Source organism: Eptesicus fuscus, chromosome 10, assembly GCF_027574615.1.
Source record: "Eptesicus fuscus isolate TK198812 chromosome 10, DD_ASM_mEF_20220401, whole genome shotgun sequence".
NCBI lineage: Eukaryota > Metazoa > Chordata > Mammalia > Chiroptera > Vespertilionidae > Eptesicus > Eptesicus fuscus.
Window position 1 is genome coordinate 16586085 of NC_072482.1, and position 19038 is coordinate 16605122.

The 19038-nt window shown below is 41.7% G+C and overlaps 1 protein-coding gene across 1 annotated transcript in view; it reads right to left on the bottom strand.

The window, feature by feature from the left end:
• Positions 1–19038, bottom strand: part of TNFRSF21 (TNF receptor superfamily member 21) — a 72699-nt gene that overhangs the window by 1706 nt on the left and 51955 nt on the right. Inside the window, exon 5 of the mRNA XM_008153210.3 lies at positions 1418–1646. Coding sequence (XP_008151432.2) covers positions 1418–1646 — 229 coding nt within the window. The remainder of the gene's footprint in view (positions 1–1417; positions 1647–19038) is intronic.

Sequence of the window (19038 nt, forward strand, 5' to 3'; positions counted from 1 at the left end):
TGCCTATCCCTAAATGACTTCTAAATTCTTCTAAAACTCAGAAGGAAAATACTGTAATACCTTTTAAAAAATCTGAAAAACTATCCCCCCCAAATACTTTACTATTTTCCCCATCAGTAGTTTGCTCACTAAAAAAAAGACCTCAACCCACCTTTTCCCCCTCTGTTTATTCCAAGTCAATGTAATCTAATTATATGATTGTCTACTTATGATGCCATATTTTAAAATTGAGCTGCTAAGAGCAAAAATACATACATAAGAAAATAATGCTTCTTGGGTCATGCCTTACAATGGGGTGAGAAACTATAACTTATCTATATATATAAAAGCCTAAGCGACCGTTCAACCAGTAGCTATGATGCGCAATGACCACGAGGGGGCAGATGCTCTGACCGGTAGGTTAGGTTGCTGCTGGGGCCCTGTCGGGCCCAAATCTGGTTCACCCGCACCAGATTCCCTTTCAATTGTGCACGAATCTGTGCACCAGGCCACTAGTTATTATAAAAATCTTTCTCACCTGGCCGGTATGGCTCAGTAGTTGAATGTCGACTTATGAACCAGGAGGTCATGGTTAGATTCCTGGTCAGGGCACATGCCCAGGTTGTGGGCTCGATCCCCAGTAGGGGGCATGCAGGAGGCAGCGAATTAATGATTCTCTCTCATTATTGATATTTCTCTCTCTCCCTCTCCCTTCCTCTCTGAAATCAATAAAAATATATTTTTAAAAAGCTTTCTCTAAAATATAACACAAGATATAAATATTTTACATAAGTATAAAATAGATAAATATAAATATGTAAAGTATTTAAAATGTAAGTATGTAAAATAGAACATACTTTATAAATTATAAAATAGAACATAAAATATAACCCTTCACTAAAATATAACTGGAATTAAACAAACTAGGAAATTCCTAACAAAATATGTCATTGATAAAGTGTGCATGTTAATTCCTCACCCTGCTATTAAAAACTGAAAGTGGTCAATTATGTACCAAAGGTACCAACCCATAATGCTTACAATATTGTTATTTACAACTAAGCTTAACAGTGAATTTTAATTCGAGTCACTAAAACCTATACTTCAGCCACTCAAGAGAGGCTAATGCTTTCAATCTGTGGGTTCTGCAAGCTTGGCAAGTAGTTTTCAGAAAACCTGCCAGACTACATTTTATCGGACCTTTTCTGAAACACACGTTTGATAGCATCATGAGCATCAAGGGTGACGGACACTCCCGGAGCACAGGCTCTCAGACGGCAGCCGGGCTGTCAAGAGTTCCCACGTGGATCCCCCCTGGCTGCCGACATGATTTATCCCGGGCTAGCCTCATCACATTGTCGGGACAGGTTCTCTAGGGCTGTGGGAGTGGCAGGGAGTCGTCCTGAGGGCTCTTCTGGGGAAGGCTTCATGTCTGTACCTTTGGTAATAAAGGAGCCCGTCCTGCTCAGCGCAGAGGAGCCGCTGGATGTGGAGTCGCAGCGAAGAAGGGGCTCGGACTCGTCCACGAAGAAGCCCTTGCTCTTCTCCAGCGGGGAGGGCTCCACGGTCAGGAGGGCGGAATTCTCAAGTTTCGGGTTGGGGCTGGGGATGGGGCTTGGGCTAAGTGGGCTGGGGCTCATCGGGAGAGCCAGTTTGTCGGCGTCCAGCTGTGGGAGGGAACAACAAAAAGAATGTGTTTGATGATATACTTACAAATTATAGAGAGAGAAAATGAAATTAAAATTTTCTCAGATGCTTTTCTGTCTCATTTAATATTTTACAGATAAATTCTCCCATTGACAGTCCTTACTAACGTATCATATTATTGTTAAACACACAAACTCACCATACACAACACCTGAAAAAAATTTTTATTAATTTTTTAGAGAGAGAGAAAGGGAGAGGGAGAGAGAGAGAGAAACATCGATGTGAGAGCGGAACATCAATCAGTTGCCATCTGCACACTCTTACTAGATAGAGCTCAAAACCCAGGCATGTGCCGTGAGCAGGAATCGAACCGGCAACCTTTCAGTGCATGGGATGATGCCCAACCAACTAAGCTGCACAGGCCAGGACCACACAGACTTTTAAACCCTTCAAAAACAAACATAAGAATATGTATAGCATTAAAAATCCGGAAGCATATATATCGAGCTGTCACCTCATAGGAGTAGAACTGGACCGGGAACAAAGGGGAAGATCTCCAGCTTACAAGGTAATTTTGTAGAGCTAGAAAAGGTCTTCGATAATAACTGGTATATTCCTCTCTGATATGGTTTGAATTATGTCCCTCCACCCCCAATTCATATGCTGAAGCTGTAACTCCCCGTATCTCAGAGTATGGCTGGATTCAGAGATAGAGCCTTTGAAGAGGTAACTGAGCCCTGGCCAGGTGGCTCTCAGTTGGTTAGTTGTCCTGATATGCCAAGGTTGTGAGTTCAATCCCCAGTCAAGGCACATACAAGAATCAACCAATGAATAAATAAATAAGTAGAACAATCAATCAATCTCTCTTTTTCTCTCAAAGCAATAAAATTTTAAGAAAATCTTAAGGAGATAATGGAGGTACAATTGGGTGCTAATCCAATATGACTGGTGTCCTTGTAAGAAGGCACAGACACACACAGAGGAAAGATCATGCGAAGACACAGGGGGGAGACGACATCTTCTCCAAGAGAAGCCTCAGAAGACACCAACCCTGGTGACACCTTGATCTCAAAGGGGTAGCCTTCAAAATGGTGAGAAAATACACTTCTGTTGTTTAAGCTTCCCAGTCTGTGCTGCTTTCTTATGAAAGCCCTAGCAAACTAATTACACCCTCTCTCTACAAGTAAGGAAACCGAGGCCTCCAGAAGTGACTTAATTAAGGATTCCCAACCAGTGAGTGCCAGAACTAAGTCTAGATTCTAGGTTTCCTGGTTTCCACTTCAAACTAGCTCAGGAATTGAAATTGTTTGAACAAACGAGAACAGAGCACCCGAAGCATGAGCATGAAGCTTGCCTTCCGTAGTGGGCACCTGAGAGACAATAACGGAGAGCAAACACAAGATGGTTCAGATGGAGAGAGTGGGCTTCATGGCCCCTCAGGCTGGTGTGCAGACAAGAATCAAAGCAGGATGACAGCATGCTGCAGCTTTGGCCAGGCGAGGTAGAATCAAGGCTGTACCCGGTGTATATCGTGAAGATGGGGGAAGTGATAGTGTTACCACCCCATTTTACAGGTGAAATGACAGAGAGGTCACACAGCTACTGGGAGAAAACCATGTTCATCTCAGGTCTGCCTGCCACCTCTACACAGCCCAGTCGTTTGACACTAACACTTCAGAACTCTGGCAGGTACACGTGGTATTTTCTAGTCCATCGACTTTATCTTTTCATTGGCTCTTCTGGCATGGATGAAAATCTGGGAGCAGGTCACACAGGGCAGGGTCCAGGGAGTGATGGGCACTCTTCCCAGAGCTGTTAATCACTACTCATTAGAACCCTCATGACGTCACTCACACAAGTCAACTTCAAGTTCCTCAGCCAAGAAGACATTGACCCTCCTTTCAAAGCATCACGGTGAATAGTTGTAAAACGCACAAAGCAAACACAACTGCCTCTTTTACAACCTTTGAGGCCTAAGAAATTCTTGCAGCGGACTGCAGATTCTGAAGACCACTGATTACCTCACGTCTAATGTTGTTCCAAGAGCATTTTTCCTCTGTACCACCACCCACACCTCACTTTTGCTTCCAGTGCAAGTTTAAGACTTGGGAAACACGCATTCCCAGCGGCCCCCGTCTGATCCACAGACAAGTTTTATGTATATGCTTTTAACATTTCATTTCAATAGGCCCTGGCATGTGCCCCTGCTCCCTGCAAATGCACATGGCCATTCATGCCAATACACGGTTTTTATTCACTCAGACAAAGAGCACTTGTCTACACTCTGGTTCTCAGGGACATTACATTGGACAACATGGTCAGTCAATATAGTGCACTATTCTTGCTTAAAAAGAAATTCCCACCCACAAATCACATGGTAACAGGCTAAGAAATAAGATGTCCACCCACCTATTTCCTGAACTCAGTTCAAAACTTTAAATATTTACCCCCCCTCCCCCACTTTTGCCAAAGGACTAATCATGTGATTTCCAACATAACTTGGAAAGACAGAATGCTGATGTGATGCTCTCCTGTAATTAGAAATGAGTCAAGTGAATATGAAAATGCCCCTAGGAATTGTTTTAGCATCACCACACTGGAGCTAAGCTAACATCTACCACTAAAGCCAGAGACCATGACAATCATCTTTCTAGAAAATCTATTCTGCTACTAAGGATACCCAGTAGCTGGTTGCATTTGAGGCTTCTCTAAAGTTATATGCATTTTTTTCCCTCTAAGAAGAAAAAAATTGATCCTAGGAACTTACTTTTTTCCTCTTTAATATTTACAATATCCCCCCAAATTGGTTTGCAACACAGCATGTAACTCAAGCACTGCGTTACCTATGGTAGCTCTCCTCAGAAATTGAGTCATCGGGATATTTGGAATCAATGAATTCTTTATTTTATTAATTCAGAAAGTCCTTGGTTCAGTATTGAGTTTATACCAACTGAAGAACACTTATAATAAGATTTAGAAACTAAAAGCGAAGACAGATATTCTAAACAAGAAAGCCAGATTTCCACAGAAGAGGGTCTTTTCTTACAAAAGCTTTGAGCATACACTTTTCAAAACAGTCACAAAATGAGTAACTTAATTTATTCCTTATGCTTCTTTGAGCTTTCCAAATTCTCTGCAGGGACATATTAACTTTATAATTAAGAAAACAATAAATGTTATTTTTGAAAGCAGTCACCACTGATAAGTATATTTTCCTTCTGCTAACTTGAAAATGTTGTGGCCGCAGCCTCTTTTATTTATATCGGTAGCCAAGAAACAGGATAGTTGGAAGAGCATCTACTTGGCTGAGCTCCTCTCTATACTTTTGTTAAATGTTCACGGGCACAAAAGGGCAACACCCCCCCCCCCCCCCCCCAACTTCTTGCAGTCAGGCAGATATTAAGATGTAAAGAAGGGCCCTGGGAAACTGGGCCAATGAAGGAAATGTATCCACCAGATATCTGAAGTCCCTTTGGAGAAATGTGAAAAGTACGGTTCTTTTTGTTTTATGGCCATGAGGTAATCGTGCTAACTTGGAAGACTCAATTGAGAAATGAGGTAGAGACAGTGAGGCAGACCAAAAGGGGAGGGGGCAGGGATAATAAAGAAAGAACCAGCCCAAAACAGATGGTTCTATTGTGGAAACTTCAAGAGCATGTACTATAGTTTGGCCAAATGAGCCCCAAATGTCCTTCTGATTAGTTTCTTTCCATGGAAGTACACTTAGTCCTTCCAGAGGCTGCAGCTATTAGTCCAACCTGATATGGGAAGAGATAAATGGTTCCCCTGACTCAACAGCTGAGTCACACGTAGAGGAGCTCCACTGCTGACCTGACCATCTTCCTTTGATTTCCAGAGCCGCCGAGAATGAAGAACCATCCAAATCGGTGAGTAAACGGGGTGTTGACTGAAATGTGTGAGCTTGAACACCTCTGGGCTACGGAGGTTTGTAGCCGTGTTTATGAGAACAAGGGTGTAACTTGTACTTGTGTTGTACTGGAATGAGCCATTTCCAGCTGTGTCCTTACAACCCTCACTCCTACCTCGACCAGAGCCCCCAAACTGAGTGCTCACTCTGGGTGCTCCACCAAATCACAACCAGAAACCGAAGCTGGAGCTTAAGTCTCCTCTTTTCATATCAAACCAAATGACCACTTCCCGGTTGCCTGGCCTTCCTTAAGATGCTAGGAAATGGAAGGTCAAGTGCGTCTCTAGCCCCTCGGGAGGGTGGAGCCGGGAATGGTAAAGGCAAGTCCTTCCAAGCTTTATCCAAGAAAAGGGCAGTATGTACATGAAACAAGATTTTGAGAGCACTTTCCTTCTCTCCTAAGAGCTAGCAGCATTCCTGAATATATTCTACCAACAGGAATGCGCCCAGAACTCTGGCTCAGAGCTATCTTTTCAGCATGCATTTCATTTTCCCCAGTCAACTCCTAAAAATCAAAGTCATGAAAATCCTGGAATATCATTGCAAGGGAAGGTGTGATCTTAGAAAAACCATTTCCTTCTGCAGACCTGTTTCCCTGTTTCTAAATGAAAAAGTCTAGACAAGGTCATCTCTGTTCAAATTATGTCATTTATTGTTTGTCTTTCTATTACTATTTCATTCTCTACTCCCATCCCAACCCCCACCCCAAATCCCTTTCTCCTTCCAAGTTACCGCCAACTGGTTCACTCAACTAAGGTTTACCTCTGAGTTAATTTCAATTACTACCCAATTACAATCTCCCTGTGGATGCACAATCTGTTTTCATAAAACTAATTAACAACTTTGATGCCTCAGTAACCCCCTGAAATGAAGCAGTAATTACCCAGGCTGGGTGCTCCTTACCAATCTGCTAAAATGATTCAACTTAACACCCCTGGCTCCTGGCACTGCCCATTTGGATTCCAGGAGACACCCTTTGTCCTCTCTGCAGCCAGATATGAAGAAAGCTTCTTAGAGTCAAAAGTCACCATTTCAACTAAACTTTTCCTCCAGACCTCATCTAACACTTAGAAAAAATTTCCATCACTTTAATAATGGTTTTTAAAAACCTATTTGCTAAATTCAATGAAAAATAATTGGTATTCCATCTGAGTTGACCAGCTTGTTACACAGATCCAGTATACAAAAAGGGACTTGAAGAAATAGGCCATTATTAATACTGTGCAAAATGATCCAGCATGAAATATATGTAATCCGTTTGCTGTTGAGGTAGCCTTTTATTAGCTCCATTTTACAGATGAGAAAACTGAGGCTCTAAGAGGTTTAAGTAACCCAGTCAAGATCACAAAGCCCCAGGATTCAAGATGGGATCTGTCGAGTTTCAACTAATCCTCTTTGCCAAGCCTTGTCACTTCCCTGTCTGGACCCACTGCATTTAGGGAAATTGACAAACCCTGTAAACTCAATATAAAGAGTCTAAGGAGCTGCCCTGGCCCCTTAGCTAGAGGGAAGGGGTCAAAGACAGGGTCTGCAAGGATCTGTCACTCAGTGGCAGAGCTTACATCCCAACTGGTTGACTGCCTGGAGACAAAGATGAGAGATTCTGTAAATACCAATCACTTCAACTGTAGCCAATAACTTTGTTGTCTATTTGAAAACTAGAAGCCCAGTGCATGAAAATTCATGCACTGGAGGGGGCGGTCCCTCAGCCCTGCCTGCCCCCTCCCACAGTCCGGGAGCCCTCAGGGGTGGGAGGCAACTCAGTGATCAGAGGAAGGTGACACCCCCATCACACCTCTGCTACTGCCACTGCCAGCAGTGCAAGCCTCAGCCGGCCATGGGCACCATCCGAGGCTTGCTTGCACCTCAGGCGTCAGCTGGGCAGCGGCCATCCGAGGCTTGCCTACAACTTGGGTGTAGGCTGGGCAGCCACCATCCAAGGCTTGCCTGTGCCTTGAGCCGGCCCTGTGCGGCTAGGGGGCTGAGGGGACTGGATGTGGCCATCTTGTGGCTGTGGGCACCGCCATCTTTGAGGGCATGGCAGTCAATTAGCATATTCCCTCCTTATTGGCTGTGGGGGCGCCATCTTTGTGAGGATGTGACGGTCAATTCAAATATTCCCTCTTTATTAGATAAGATATTTCAGATCCCAACAGACCAGTGACTATTTAAAAAAACAAATTCCATTTCTATTAAAGCTTTATCTCAAAGGAATTAATGCACAAATAAATACATAACTACAACTATTTAAGGATTATAATATCTAAAGCTTATTTCCCCTGCTTTCCCAGCTGCTCATGTAAATGAGATTTCATGACCTCCTGTAGGTCTATGTAGGTAAGTGCAATTGAGCTCCAATAAAAACAAGCATTATTCTCCTTGCCCTTTAAGCATCTCTTGATATCTGAATCTATTCAGTCCGTTTTTATAAGAATTCAGATAATAAGGAATGCTTTGTTATCCAAATCCAGGATTCCAGCTATAAACGAGGGCTCAGGTAATCAGAGTTACCAGCCTTGATACCAAGGAAAATACCTATAAACTATGATTTCTCCCTTAAAACAATCAAACAAACAATAACAAAAACACAAATACACCGCCCCAACAACAACAAAATTGAGGCAGGTTTCTTTAAAATCCTAAATGATAGTTTTACAGGCGGTGTTGATGAAATTGGACCTTGGTTCTTGAGTTTGTTTGGCAAAGAAAGAGTTCAGAGCCAAGAACTCAAATTATAAGAGCAAGTTATTCAGAAAGTTAGAGGTAATAGAAGGGCCCTTAAAGCTTAGGAGAGAGAAAGGCAGAGGTTAACATTCCTGGAGGTTTTAAAGGCTGATTGTTTAGGGGAGGACCTCAACACAATACTCATCAGCTTTATGCTGATGCGCCAAAATCAGATGTATTCCCCGACTTCATCCGTCCTCAGGTGTGGTTGACACAAATGGCACTAACTGGATTTGTGTTATCTCCAGAGTAGGGTGATGTACGTTATTTACCCTCTGGTGGGGGAGAAATGTAAACCACTTACTCTTAAGTGTCCTTGGTTAGGGAAGATAGGACTTTGCAGTTTATTAGATGGCTATAAACTGCTTGTCTGTTTAACTGTCTCAGTTTCCCTATCCCACTTGTCCTGCTTTACCAACCTGTCTCAATGATTTTAGATTCTTCTGAGTGTGAATTCTTGTTAAACCCATCGCAGAGTAGGGATTTGGGCAAAGATAATCCACATTTACCATCATAATTTTTGCAAACAAAAGGAAAAAAAGTTGAAGAAAATAGGCAGATGCTAATTTTTAAACTTTTTTTTTAAAGAGTTAGGTTATCAGTTATCAGAAATCTGGAGGAAGTCTTAGAAATGAAAATATGAACTACAAATATACACTCACGTATATAAAGCAAAATGATAAAATGCAAAGAATTATTGAATCTAGCTGATACGTTTATAGGTGGTGGTTGTACTGTGCTTTCAACTTCGTTTTGTAAGTCTTATTTTTAAAACTCAGGAAAATAAATTTAAGACATGGGCTAAGAGCCAAATAACCTTATGACAAAAATCCCCCAAACATTTCCGAGTCTTTTCATTGTTTAGGCTTTTGTTGTCTTTCCTTCTTTTTTCTTCTGCCCAGCCATTGCATTAGGTAGGGAACAGCACTGACACTTAAATCTAAAATCATCCATTGGCAAGTAGACATTGTTGACCTTACGCTGTCTAGAGCTCCCTGAGGTCATTGTGACACAGTCCAGTAAGCCAAGATAACCGAAATAGGGAAACTGAGACAGATAAACTGAACAAACTGACAGAACAATTTACAGCAGATACAGAAGGTCACCTTCCTAAAGATAACATCGAGGCCTCTGTTGTATCCCAGATCCAGAAAAGCAGCAAAACCAGGTGGGTGACACCAGGACCAGCTGCAATGACTAAACACAGTCACTGACACTGACCCGCCCTGGGGGAGCACACCTCGAAAACGGACTAACATTCTGCTGAAACCTCCCCTGAAACCTCCCCAGAGATTCCTGCCTGGGAGAAAGAGATAAAGCCTCAAGACAAAGTACCCATTTCATGCTCTCTCTTTGAGGAGCAGCCCCGCTATTCCCCTTTTCCCTCTTCTTCCCCCACAGGCATGCATTTTCTAAACCCTAAAGGACCCCACAAGGCTTGAACCAGGGGGGCAATGGGCAGCAGCAGCTGGCAGCTCGTACCAGGCTAACCCCTGGACCTGATCCCAAGGTCCCTTTTCTCTGATTTCCCAGACAGCGAGGGCAGCCTAGCATGGGCTCTCCTGTTGCTTCTTCTACGCCAGTGGTCCCCAACCTTTTTCTGGCCATGCCTAACCTAAGCAGCTCTAAAGTCCTGATGCCTCCCCTGTGACATATGGTTCTTATTATTCAAAAAGTGAACTCCTATTCACCTGGAGGTAGCCTAAAAGCCACTAACTTGGTCTAAACAAGCTTCCAAAGAACATGGCATCCATGAAAGAGATAAATAAAAGCGTGAAAGGACAGTTGAAGTACTGAGGAAAAAATCACTAATAAATTGTTAATAATAATAATAATAATAATATGAAGTGATATGAAAAGGTAGCAAATAAAGTTTCAAAACATATAATAGAGAACTGAAATGTATAAATGTCACAAAATATATTTATATACTGTATGTGAGGCCCTTAGAACCACAAGAAATGCAAAAAATATTCACTGTTAATAACTCCTTCTCAAATTGCCCCCCTTAAAAATCAAATTGCCCCCCTGTGAGGCATGTGCCCCACGATGGGAACCACTTGGCCTTTGCTAAGCCCTTCCTTGTTTTACCTCCCCAGCTTTAATAAGTGTTCCCTCATAGTCACCTGGACTCGCATTGTGAAATTTTTCCCGCACGAAGTCAAGAACCCACACGCTACTTATTGGCTGGCCCTAGGCAGACCCACCAAGGGCCAGGTCCCCCTTCCGGTAACAATTGGAGATCATGGTGTAGAAGCTGGAATAAGAGTGAATGCCAAGATGCACCAGACCACAGAGGTTGCAGAACCCAATGAACTCTATGCACTGCCCAGGTGAGTGGGGAGCAGAGCCTGCAGGGTGAATTCACCCAGAATCAAGGGGCTCACAGGGTTAACTTGACTGAAAACTGCCAAAATACCCCTCACCCACCCTAGATCTGTCCAAGCATCAGATAATGAAAGGATTTTGTTTCAACTGCAACCTTACTTAAGACTACATTTAAACTTTAGCCCAGACTAGCTGGCCATGGTGTGTTTCTCCCTTAAGTGTCCCAAACTCAGGTGAAGGTAGCTGCTCTAGTCTTGTGTATACAGTATACTAGTATGTCATCTGTGAATCCTGATCACTTCTAAGAGTTAATTTCAAAAGGCTACAAATCCTGAAGGCCACACATCCACCTACATTTAAGTCAAGGTGTGAGTGGCCAATCCTTGCCCTAAGCAAGAGAACTGTTCCTCTTCTGGAAGCCAGGGGGAAACCACAGGAAGTCACACAAGTAGTGAGTGCTGTGCAGAGCTGCCAAAGCTGGTAAGAACCAGCCGGCTCTGGAGGGCGGAGGGCAGGGCGTGCCCCGCCCAGCTGCTGGTGCATGTGTCTGCAAGCTGTCCGGGCCGCTGACATCAACAGTAAGGCTGCAGCCCTGAGCTGACTCACTGACTGACTAGCTTTCTCAACAAAGCAGGCTGGCTCCCTTGGTCCAGAGTCGGAGTCCACTCACATTCAGACGTGCTGCCGAGCCTCTAAGAGCTCAGCTCCATGGAAACGTGAGGTTATCATGCTGTTGGAAAGGATCTCGTGTGCCCTAAACATCACTGAATGAGACATATTAGGAAGCCTTTCCACAAAAAAAGCCTTTGGACAATTCTAACCACGAAAAAAAAAAGTTGCACGAGGCATGCCATAAGACATCGTGGAGGATAGAAAGTTCACAGGAAACTCGTGACTTTGACCTAAGGAGGCTTGAGCTCATCTGTGACTCAAATGTTTTGAACTTGCCAAATTTGATTAGATTAGCATTATTTCATAAAATGGCCCATTGGATTCATGTCATCATAATTACACTATATGTGGTACACAATTCCAAAGGTTCAAAAGGGGATACCAAGAAATAGACTTCTCCCTCGCTAACCACTGACTTCAACCTCTGGCTTTGAGGTCTCAGCTACTCAGTTCCACTCCCGGGTGGTAACCACCGTTACCAATTCCCTGTGTACTTCCAGAAATACTCTACGCTCACACCAATAAAGAGGTATGTATATTCCTCACCCTACCCCATCTCTTCCTTTTCATTTTTTACAACTTTTTTACATTCCTTTTTACAATATGTGACACAGTGTACACATTGTTCTACACTTTGCCTTTTCCCATTTGAAAGCAGTTTTGGGGGTTAGCACATAAAAGATCTGAGTCACTCTTTTTGACAAGTTATATTGTCTCACTGCATGGATGTTCCATGACTTACATAACCATCTCTCTATTGGAGGGCATTTGTGTTGCCTCGCCTCTTGTTATTACAAATGATGCTATAAGGAACACTTGTAGGACCTGTCGCTAGAAATGGAATGTCAGTGGTCAACTGACAGTTACTCTGGTAGCTAACGCCAGATGGCCCTCCATGGAGACTGGGCCACTGCACACACCCATTATCAGTGGATGCGTTCTTTCTCTGTTCCCTCACAACACAAGAATTTTCAAGGCCATACCTTTCCCTCTTTGCCAGTCTGAGTGGTTAAAATTATATCACTGTAGGTTTCGATCCGAACTTTTATTAGGAACGAGGCTTAAAATCCGTATACCTTGAAGAGCCTTTAGTATTTCCTTTTGTGTGAGGTACCTTGTTCACAGACTGCCCGTTTTCCTTTTGGGTTGTTGGTGTCTTAATTAATTTATAAAAGCTCTTCATTTTTTTAAGGAAATTAACCTCACATTGCAAATAACTTCTCCCAGTTATTTTGTCTTTAGATTTGCATGTTTTCCAGCTCATACAGTTATTAAGTAGTTAAATCTTTCTTGTATAGTTTCTGTGTTTCATATTATTCTCAGAATATGAGCTTTACCTATTGTAATTATTTTTTTAAAAATTCCCATTTTTCCCCTAGTAGTTTTTGGGTGATAAGCCACTGGTCATTCCAGCTTCTCCCCTGACTCAGCCCAACTGTGGAGAAATCAAAATTCCCTCTGTGACAATTTTTTCATGGGAAAATCATGAGTGATAGCTGTTTCAAAGAAATAGTGAGGGAAAAGCAATTTAAATGTTGAAATTAATTGGTACATAATAAAACCTGCTACAATTCCTCTTCAGCAAGTGTACCCACTATTAGCACTTGGGCTGTAACTCACAACCATGGGTGGAGAAGCTAGGCCAACAGTGGAAGCTACTAAGCTCTATCCAGATATGTTTTGGCTTTAAAAAATGAAAATATGATCTTCAGCCTTGGTAATTGATGACGGAAATACGCCTCTTTTCACAATATTGATTCTGATTTCTTCCCAATGAACCTTCTGAGAAAGCCAGGAAGTGTGTAGAATAAGGGGCTGAAAATGTCATCAACTGACAGACTCAGCTTTTTCTGAATGTTCAGCACATGTCTCCAGAAGAAAACAAAAGCCCACCGGAAATCCTCTATATAACAGTTTCACAGAATATATCCTAAAGGTTGGCTCACAAACCTATGACTGCTCTAAAAATGTCAGCATCTGGAGGGATGATTACGTTTTTATGTTTTGGTGTGTGTGTGTGTGTGTGTGTGTGTGTGTGTGTGTGTGTGTGTGTGTTTCATTTAGTATCTTCAATGCTTGGTGCAGGGCTCAAAATACAATGGGTGTTCCATGAATGTTTACTGAATAAACTGCTTGTGTTAAACCATTTCATCCTTAAAGGCTACTGGGGGGGGAAAAAAAGAGGCATGTGTATATGTGTGTGTTGGGAAGGGAGAGTACATCGATAGCAAGACCCCAAAAATCTGTTTCCCCAACTTTTCTTTTTGTAACCTGAATACCTCAAGCTCAACTACTATATTTCATTAACTCTATGATGCATATTTTTTCACATTTTAACATCTCTGAAATAGGGATGTATCTTACAACTATAATTGGCAGTATTATTTCTTTCTTAGCCTGGAAAGAAATAAAAATACTGCCATATAATGGCAGTATTTGGTACATTTTACAATTGACATGGCCTTCAACAAAATACAGAATATATTTTAATTCCATTACCTACCTATACCTCGCATGACCATGAAGCTTGCTAGATAAGCACAGATGTAAAGCACCCAGATGGTGTTTGGGACACAATAGATACTCAGCAAATAATGCTTCCCTTTCTCCTTAATGTGCATTATTGAAGGTAGAGTGGTATTATTTGCTCTTGAGTCTAAAAAAAAGAATGTGGAATTCAAATTCTGACATAGGATACACTGTGCCCCTACTATATGTCAAGTGCAGGACTAGGCATTTATGCTCACTATATCTAGTATATACACTCACCATCTCTAGTCCTCACCAGATACTTAACAAAGCAACTACAAAAAAAAAAAACACACACAAAAAAAACTGAGGCTTGGAGACACAATAGGATTTGCTCAAGGTCACACAGTAAGTAGCAAAAGCTAGATTCAAACCGAATCCAGAAGAACAAAAGCAAACTGTTCAATTTGTCAGTCCCTTCCATTAGTCCCTGGAGATTCAAAATTCAAACCCAGCACTCGAACATGAAGTGGCACCTTATTCCTATACTTTTAATATTGCAGATCAGTGAGTGGTTTCTGAAAAGCTTGCGACGGAGCAAAACAAAACAAGATTCTGAGTAAGTCAGACGTTCTTTGCAGAAACAAGGGTTTGAGAAGCCCCTCGTGTGAAAAAGCAGGGAGGGGGCTCCCTAGGCAGAAACCAGATGGGAAAGTCTTGGGGAAAAGACCGAAATACAGTCTTGAAAACACAGTCTGTTTGTTTTAATGACTTTCAAATCAACTCATGCATACCTGCCCTTGTTTTTTATGTGGGTGGGGTATTCCTGCTTTCTGATACTATCTTATATTTCCTCGCGCACCCACACTTCTATTTAACATTTGCTTATCCCACTGAATTGTAATCATTTGCACACGTGTCTCCATCTCAGCTCTGGAGCTGTCGAAAGGCAGGGCCCATTTTTCTTCTTTACATTGCACCAGGCCCCCAGCTGATGCTCCATCCAAGGTCATGGACTAACTGAATGAAACCTTAAAAGATGATAAGAAGTAGTACAGCCTGAAATGTCATTCCAACTCTAAAGGCTTATTCACAGACATCACTTCTCTACGCACAATGACCACCTTACACACAAGCATCGTTCAGTGTACCTGGGCCTGTTATGTGTCAGCAATCCTTTTATAAGGTCTCCTCATCACCCCAGGAGTTCCCCAGAGCCGGAAGCCACACCCCACAAATTAAGTAACCTGACCTTAAATGGCCCCACAACAGAGGGCAGGGGCTAGATCCATGCAAGCTGAGCCAACATCTTAAGGCCTTAGGACAATAATCCCTATTTTATAAGAGATGACCAACTAGCAAAGTGAAGACAAAGACAAATTGGAATAGCCAAGAAGCCAACAGTTACGTGTACAGCTGGTATTTGCCTCAACTCGTCCTCACTACAGTACATTTCTGAAAGTGGCTGGTCTCAGGCAGGTCTTAGGTAAGGACAGCTGCATCCTGCAGCTGGTAAGCAAAGACCAGGAACTGTAGTTCCCTCTGGGGCAGAAGCCAAGACCATGCCCTGTGCTCTTCTGACTGTAAATCTCTCAGTTGATTTTACAGAGCGAAGCCACCCAGTCTCCAACAAAGAGTCTACTGTAGGAGAGAGAGAGAGAGAGAGAGAGAGAGAGAGAGAGAGAGAGAGAGAGAGAGAGCTGTCTCTGGGATATACTCCATGTGGTTTCTGGAAAGGATAAGATACCCTTAGAAAGAATCAAATCATTCTACCACATCCAAGTCAATAACAACAACATTGGCTTCAGTTCATTTAGTTGTTAAATTACAGTGTGGCTTTTATCTACCGAACCTTATGGAAGGATGGAAGGAGGAACAAGATCAATTCTTTACACTTGTGAATCTCTGGTCAAAGCAGACAACTAAAGTAACACTTGGTATTATTTTAAATTGTTGTGGTTGTTTTTAACATTATCATTTTTAAATGTACACAAAATTCCTTCTTCTTCCCCTTTTCAAAGGGAAACAACAAAGGAACGCTGGAATTCAAATCCCACTAAGCATCACTTGAATACCTCACTTTTCTATATCCCACAATTCAGCAAGCTATTACCTCATTTAATTCTGATAATACTTGAAGCCCCATTTTAAACAGAAAAATCCGAATCAATAAAAATGCAAACAAATTCACCCCCTTCAAGGTGTGTGTGTTTTGGTGGTGTGGGGGGGATTGCACTGATTAAGCCTATCTACATATACAACGTTTCAAAAAGAAAAAAAGCATAAAAGGGAACCCAGACATTCAGTTGCTCAATTTTGTTTCCCTTTTCTGACAGCTACTGAAAGAACAGACTGTTATCTTCACACATACCATCACCTTTGTTTCTCCACTAGAGAAAACATCCCTGCCAGCCTAGGAACATTCGCCCAGGCAGAAGGAAATATTTACCATGTGCTGGAATGTCCGGTCCTTGGGTACTGAACCCGGATGGCAGCCCTTGTGCTCCACCATGAACTTTAAGCAGCCTTGGAGTTGGGAGTACCTCCCCACCCGACACTAAGTAACCCTCGTGGCAGGATTTAAAGGATCTATTAGTACGTGTATGAAGTGGAGCTGTCAGAAACATTCCTCCATCTCTCTTACCTCCAGGGCCTGGGAATAACTGCAACTATTAATAGGATAGTCAGTAAGTGCTGACTGTGGGTCCTAATTCTCACAACAGCCCACAGGACAGGCACTAATCCTGTTCCCATTTTCTCAGGGAAAAACGGAGGCAGAGAGGCCAAAGAATTTACCATAAAGTGAGAAGCTGCCAGACAGGAATTTAACCTGGCACACACCTCCACAGTGATGTTGCGATCTGGAGTCTTAATGGCTGATTAGTTGTACATCCAGTACTCTCGCCTCCCACTCTTGTGGATTTACTCCCTTAAATTATATAGGTATGTCTAAATTTCTCCCATCAACTACAAACTACCTTGATGGCACTGACTGTCTTACTTATTCGTCTTTGCATTGCCCAAGGTGCCAGGTATAATATTGCACACATCGTTTCTTAGGTAATATAGATTTTAAAATAAAATCACATCATCTCCTTTGCTGTTCAGCAGGGGAAACATAAACCCAGGCATGCAAGTACTGAAGGAAAATAACTGTCAAGCTTCAATTCTATTTTGCAACGCTCCTTCAAAGACAACGGGCAAATCATGCAACTTATTGCTGGGAACCTGCAGGAAGTATCCTGTAGGCCAAAGAAGAACCATCGCAGGTAGAAGGTGAAGCTGCAGGGAGAAAAGAAGAACTGCAGAAAATATTTATCTGCGGGTAAATCAATGTGCAAGCATAATAATTATGTGTTTGGGGGTTAAGAAATGTGCAGTGTTAAAATTCATGACAAAAAAACACACACACACATAATGCAAGAAGACTAAACAGGACTAAAGTCTTCTGAGGCTGTTGCACCGTTTGGAAACAGTAAGAAGTGCACATTTATAAAATGTTTCTCATAATTGAAGTCTGCATGTTGTAATCTCCATGGTATCCACACAGAGTCAAGTAAAAAATGTCTAACTGACAAGCTACCAGAAGAGAAAAAGTGGAATAACAAAAAATACTTGATTAACCCAAAAGAAGACAAGAAAGAAGAGGTGGGGGGGGGGAGGGGAAGAGAGCAGATAGGACAAATACAAAACAAATAATAAGAGAGCAGATTTAAACCCAAATATGAGTAATTACATTAAAAATATAACCACACTGAAATCCCCTAATTAAATGACAGACACTGTCAGACTAGATTTTTAAAAACCTTACATATATGCTACTTACAAAAGACTTTCTTTAAATAAACCTACAGAAAAAAATCAAAGTAAACGGATAGGAAAAAAAAGATAATATACAATTTGGAATGTTGTGTTAGGCTTTTGTTTCATTTTGTTTTTTAAATAGCTCTGGTCAACAATCAATGATTCTCTCTCATCATTGATGTTTCTATCTCTCTTTCCCTCTCCTTTCCTCTCTGAATCAATAATATATATGTATATATTTAAAAACATAAAAAATAAAAATAAAGTTTTAAAAAAATAAATAGCTTTGGCCAAGTCCCAGTAACTTCCTATGATTGTCCCACTGCTTTGCTGTTGCTTCTAAATGCTTACGTCCTGGAAAGGGAAGAGTCGATATAATTCTGAAAGGCTGGGTTCACTTTAGATGTTTAAAGAAGGGAGTACATAAAAATGCATCTCATAGCCAAGATAAAGAGTGACGTGGGTGAATGGTTAAGTGTGGTACAACCAGACAGTGCAATATTATTTAGTGCTAAAAACAAATGATCTATCAAGTCATGAAAAGACATGGAGGAAACTTAGATGCATATTACTAAGTGCAAGAAGCCAATCTGAAAAGGCTACAGACTGTATGATTCCAACTATAGGACATTCAGAAAAAGGCAAAACTATGGAGACAGTAAAAAGATTAGTGGTTGACGGGGAAAGATATAAATAGGCAGAGCATAGAGGATTTGGGGGACAGTAAAAATATTCTGTATGATATTATAATGATGAATGTGTCATTATACACTTGTCCAAACCCACAGAGTGCACAATACCCAGAGCGAACCCTAAGGTAAACTATGGATTTGGATGATTATAATGTGTCAATGTAGGTTCATCCTTGGGGAGAAATAAAAAGCCATACTGGTAATATGGATAATGGAGGAGTCTATGAATGTGTGGGAAATCTCTGTACCTCCTTCTCAATTTTGATTAAAACTGCTTCAAAAGGAAAAGAAAAAGGTCTAAAAAAGAGAGAGAACTCAAAGAACAGTGCACCAAAAAGTGAATTTTACTATATAATTTTTGAGTATAAAAAAATTTTTTTAGTGAAAAAGTCAGGCTCTGAATGTGTTTAATTTAAAAATGGCTAATAGGCTACCATGGTTAACAATGAACCAGCTGTTCTGGACAGAGGTCATTGAAAAGCACACTGGGGCTGATCCTTTGAGTGGAACATAACATAGGTACCTCATGAATAGGAACAAGCATTAACCATTTTTAAGCGCACATACACACGCAGTAGTTTTTACACATTAAGAGTCCATTAGCTCCTGGGGCAAAGTCTCAAATCCCCAGCAGCACCACAATACACAAAGAATACAAATCCATCATAAGATGGGAAGAATCAGTCCCAATTATGCGCCCAGGGTTCTGATTCCTTGTTTGACTCTGACAGATCTCAGAGGTAAACTACGAGCCTACAGTTACATACTGTGCAGTTAGTAAGATCTGGCAGCCAG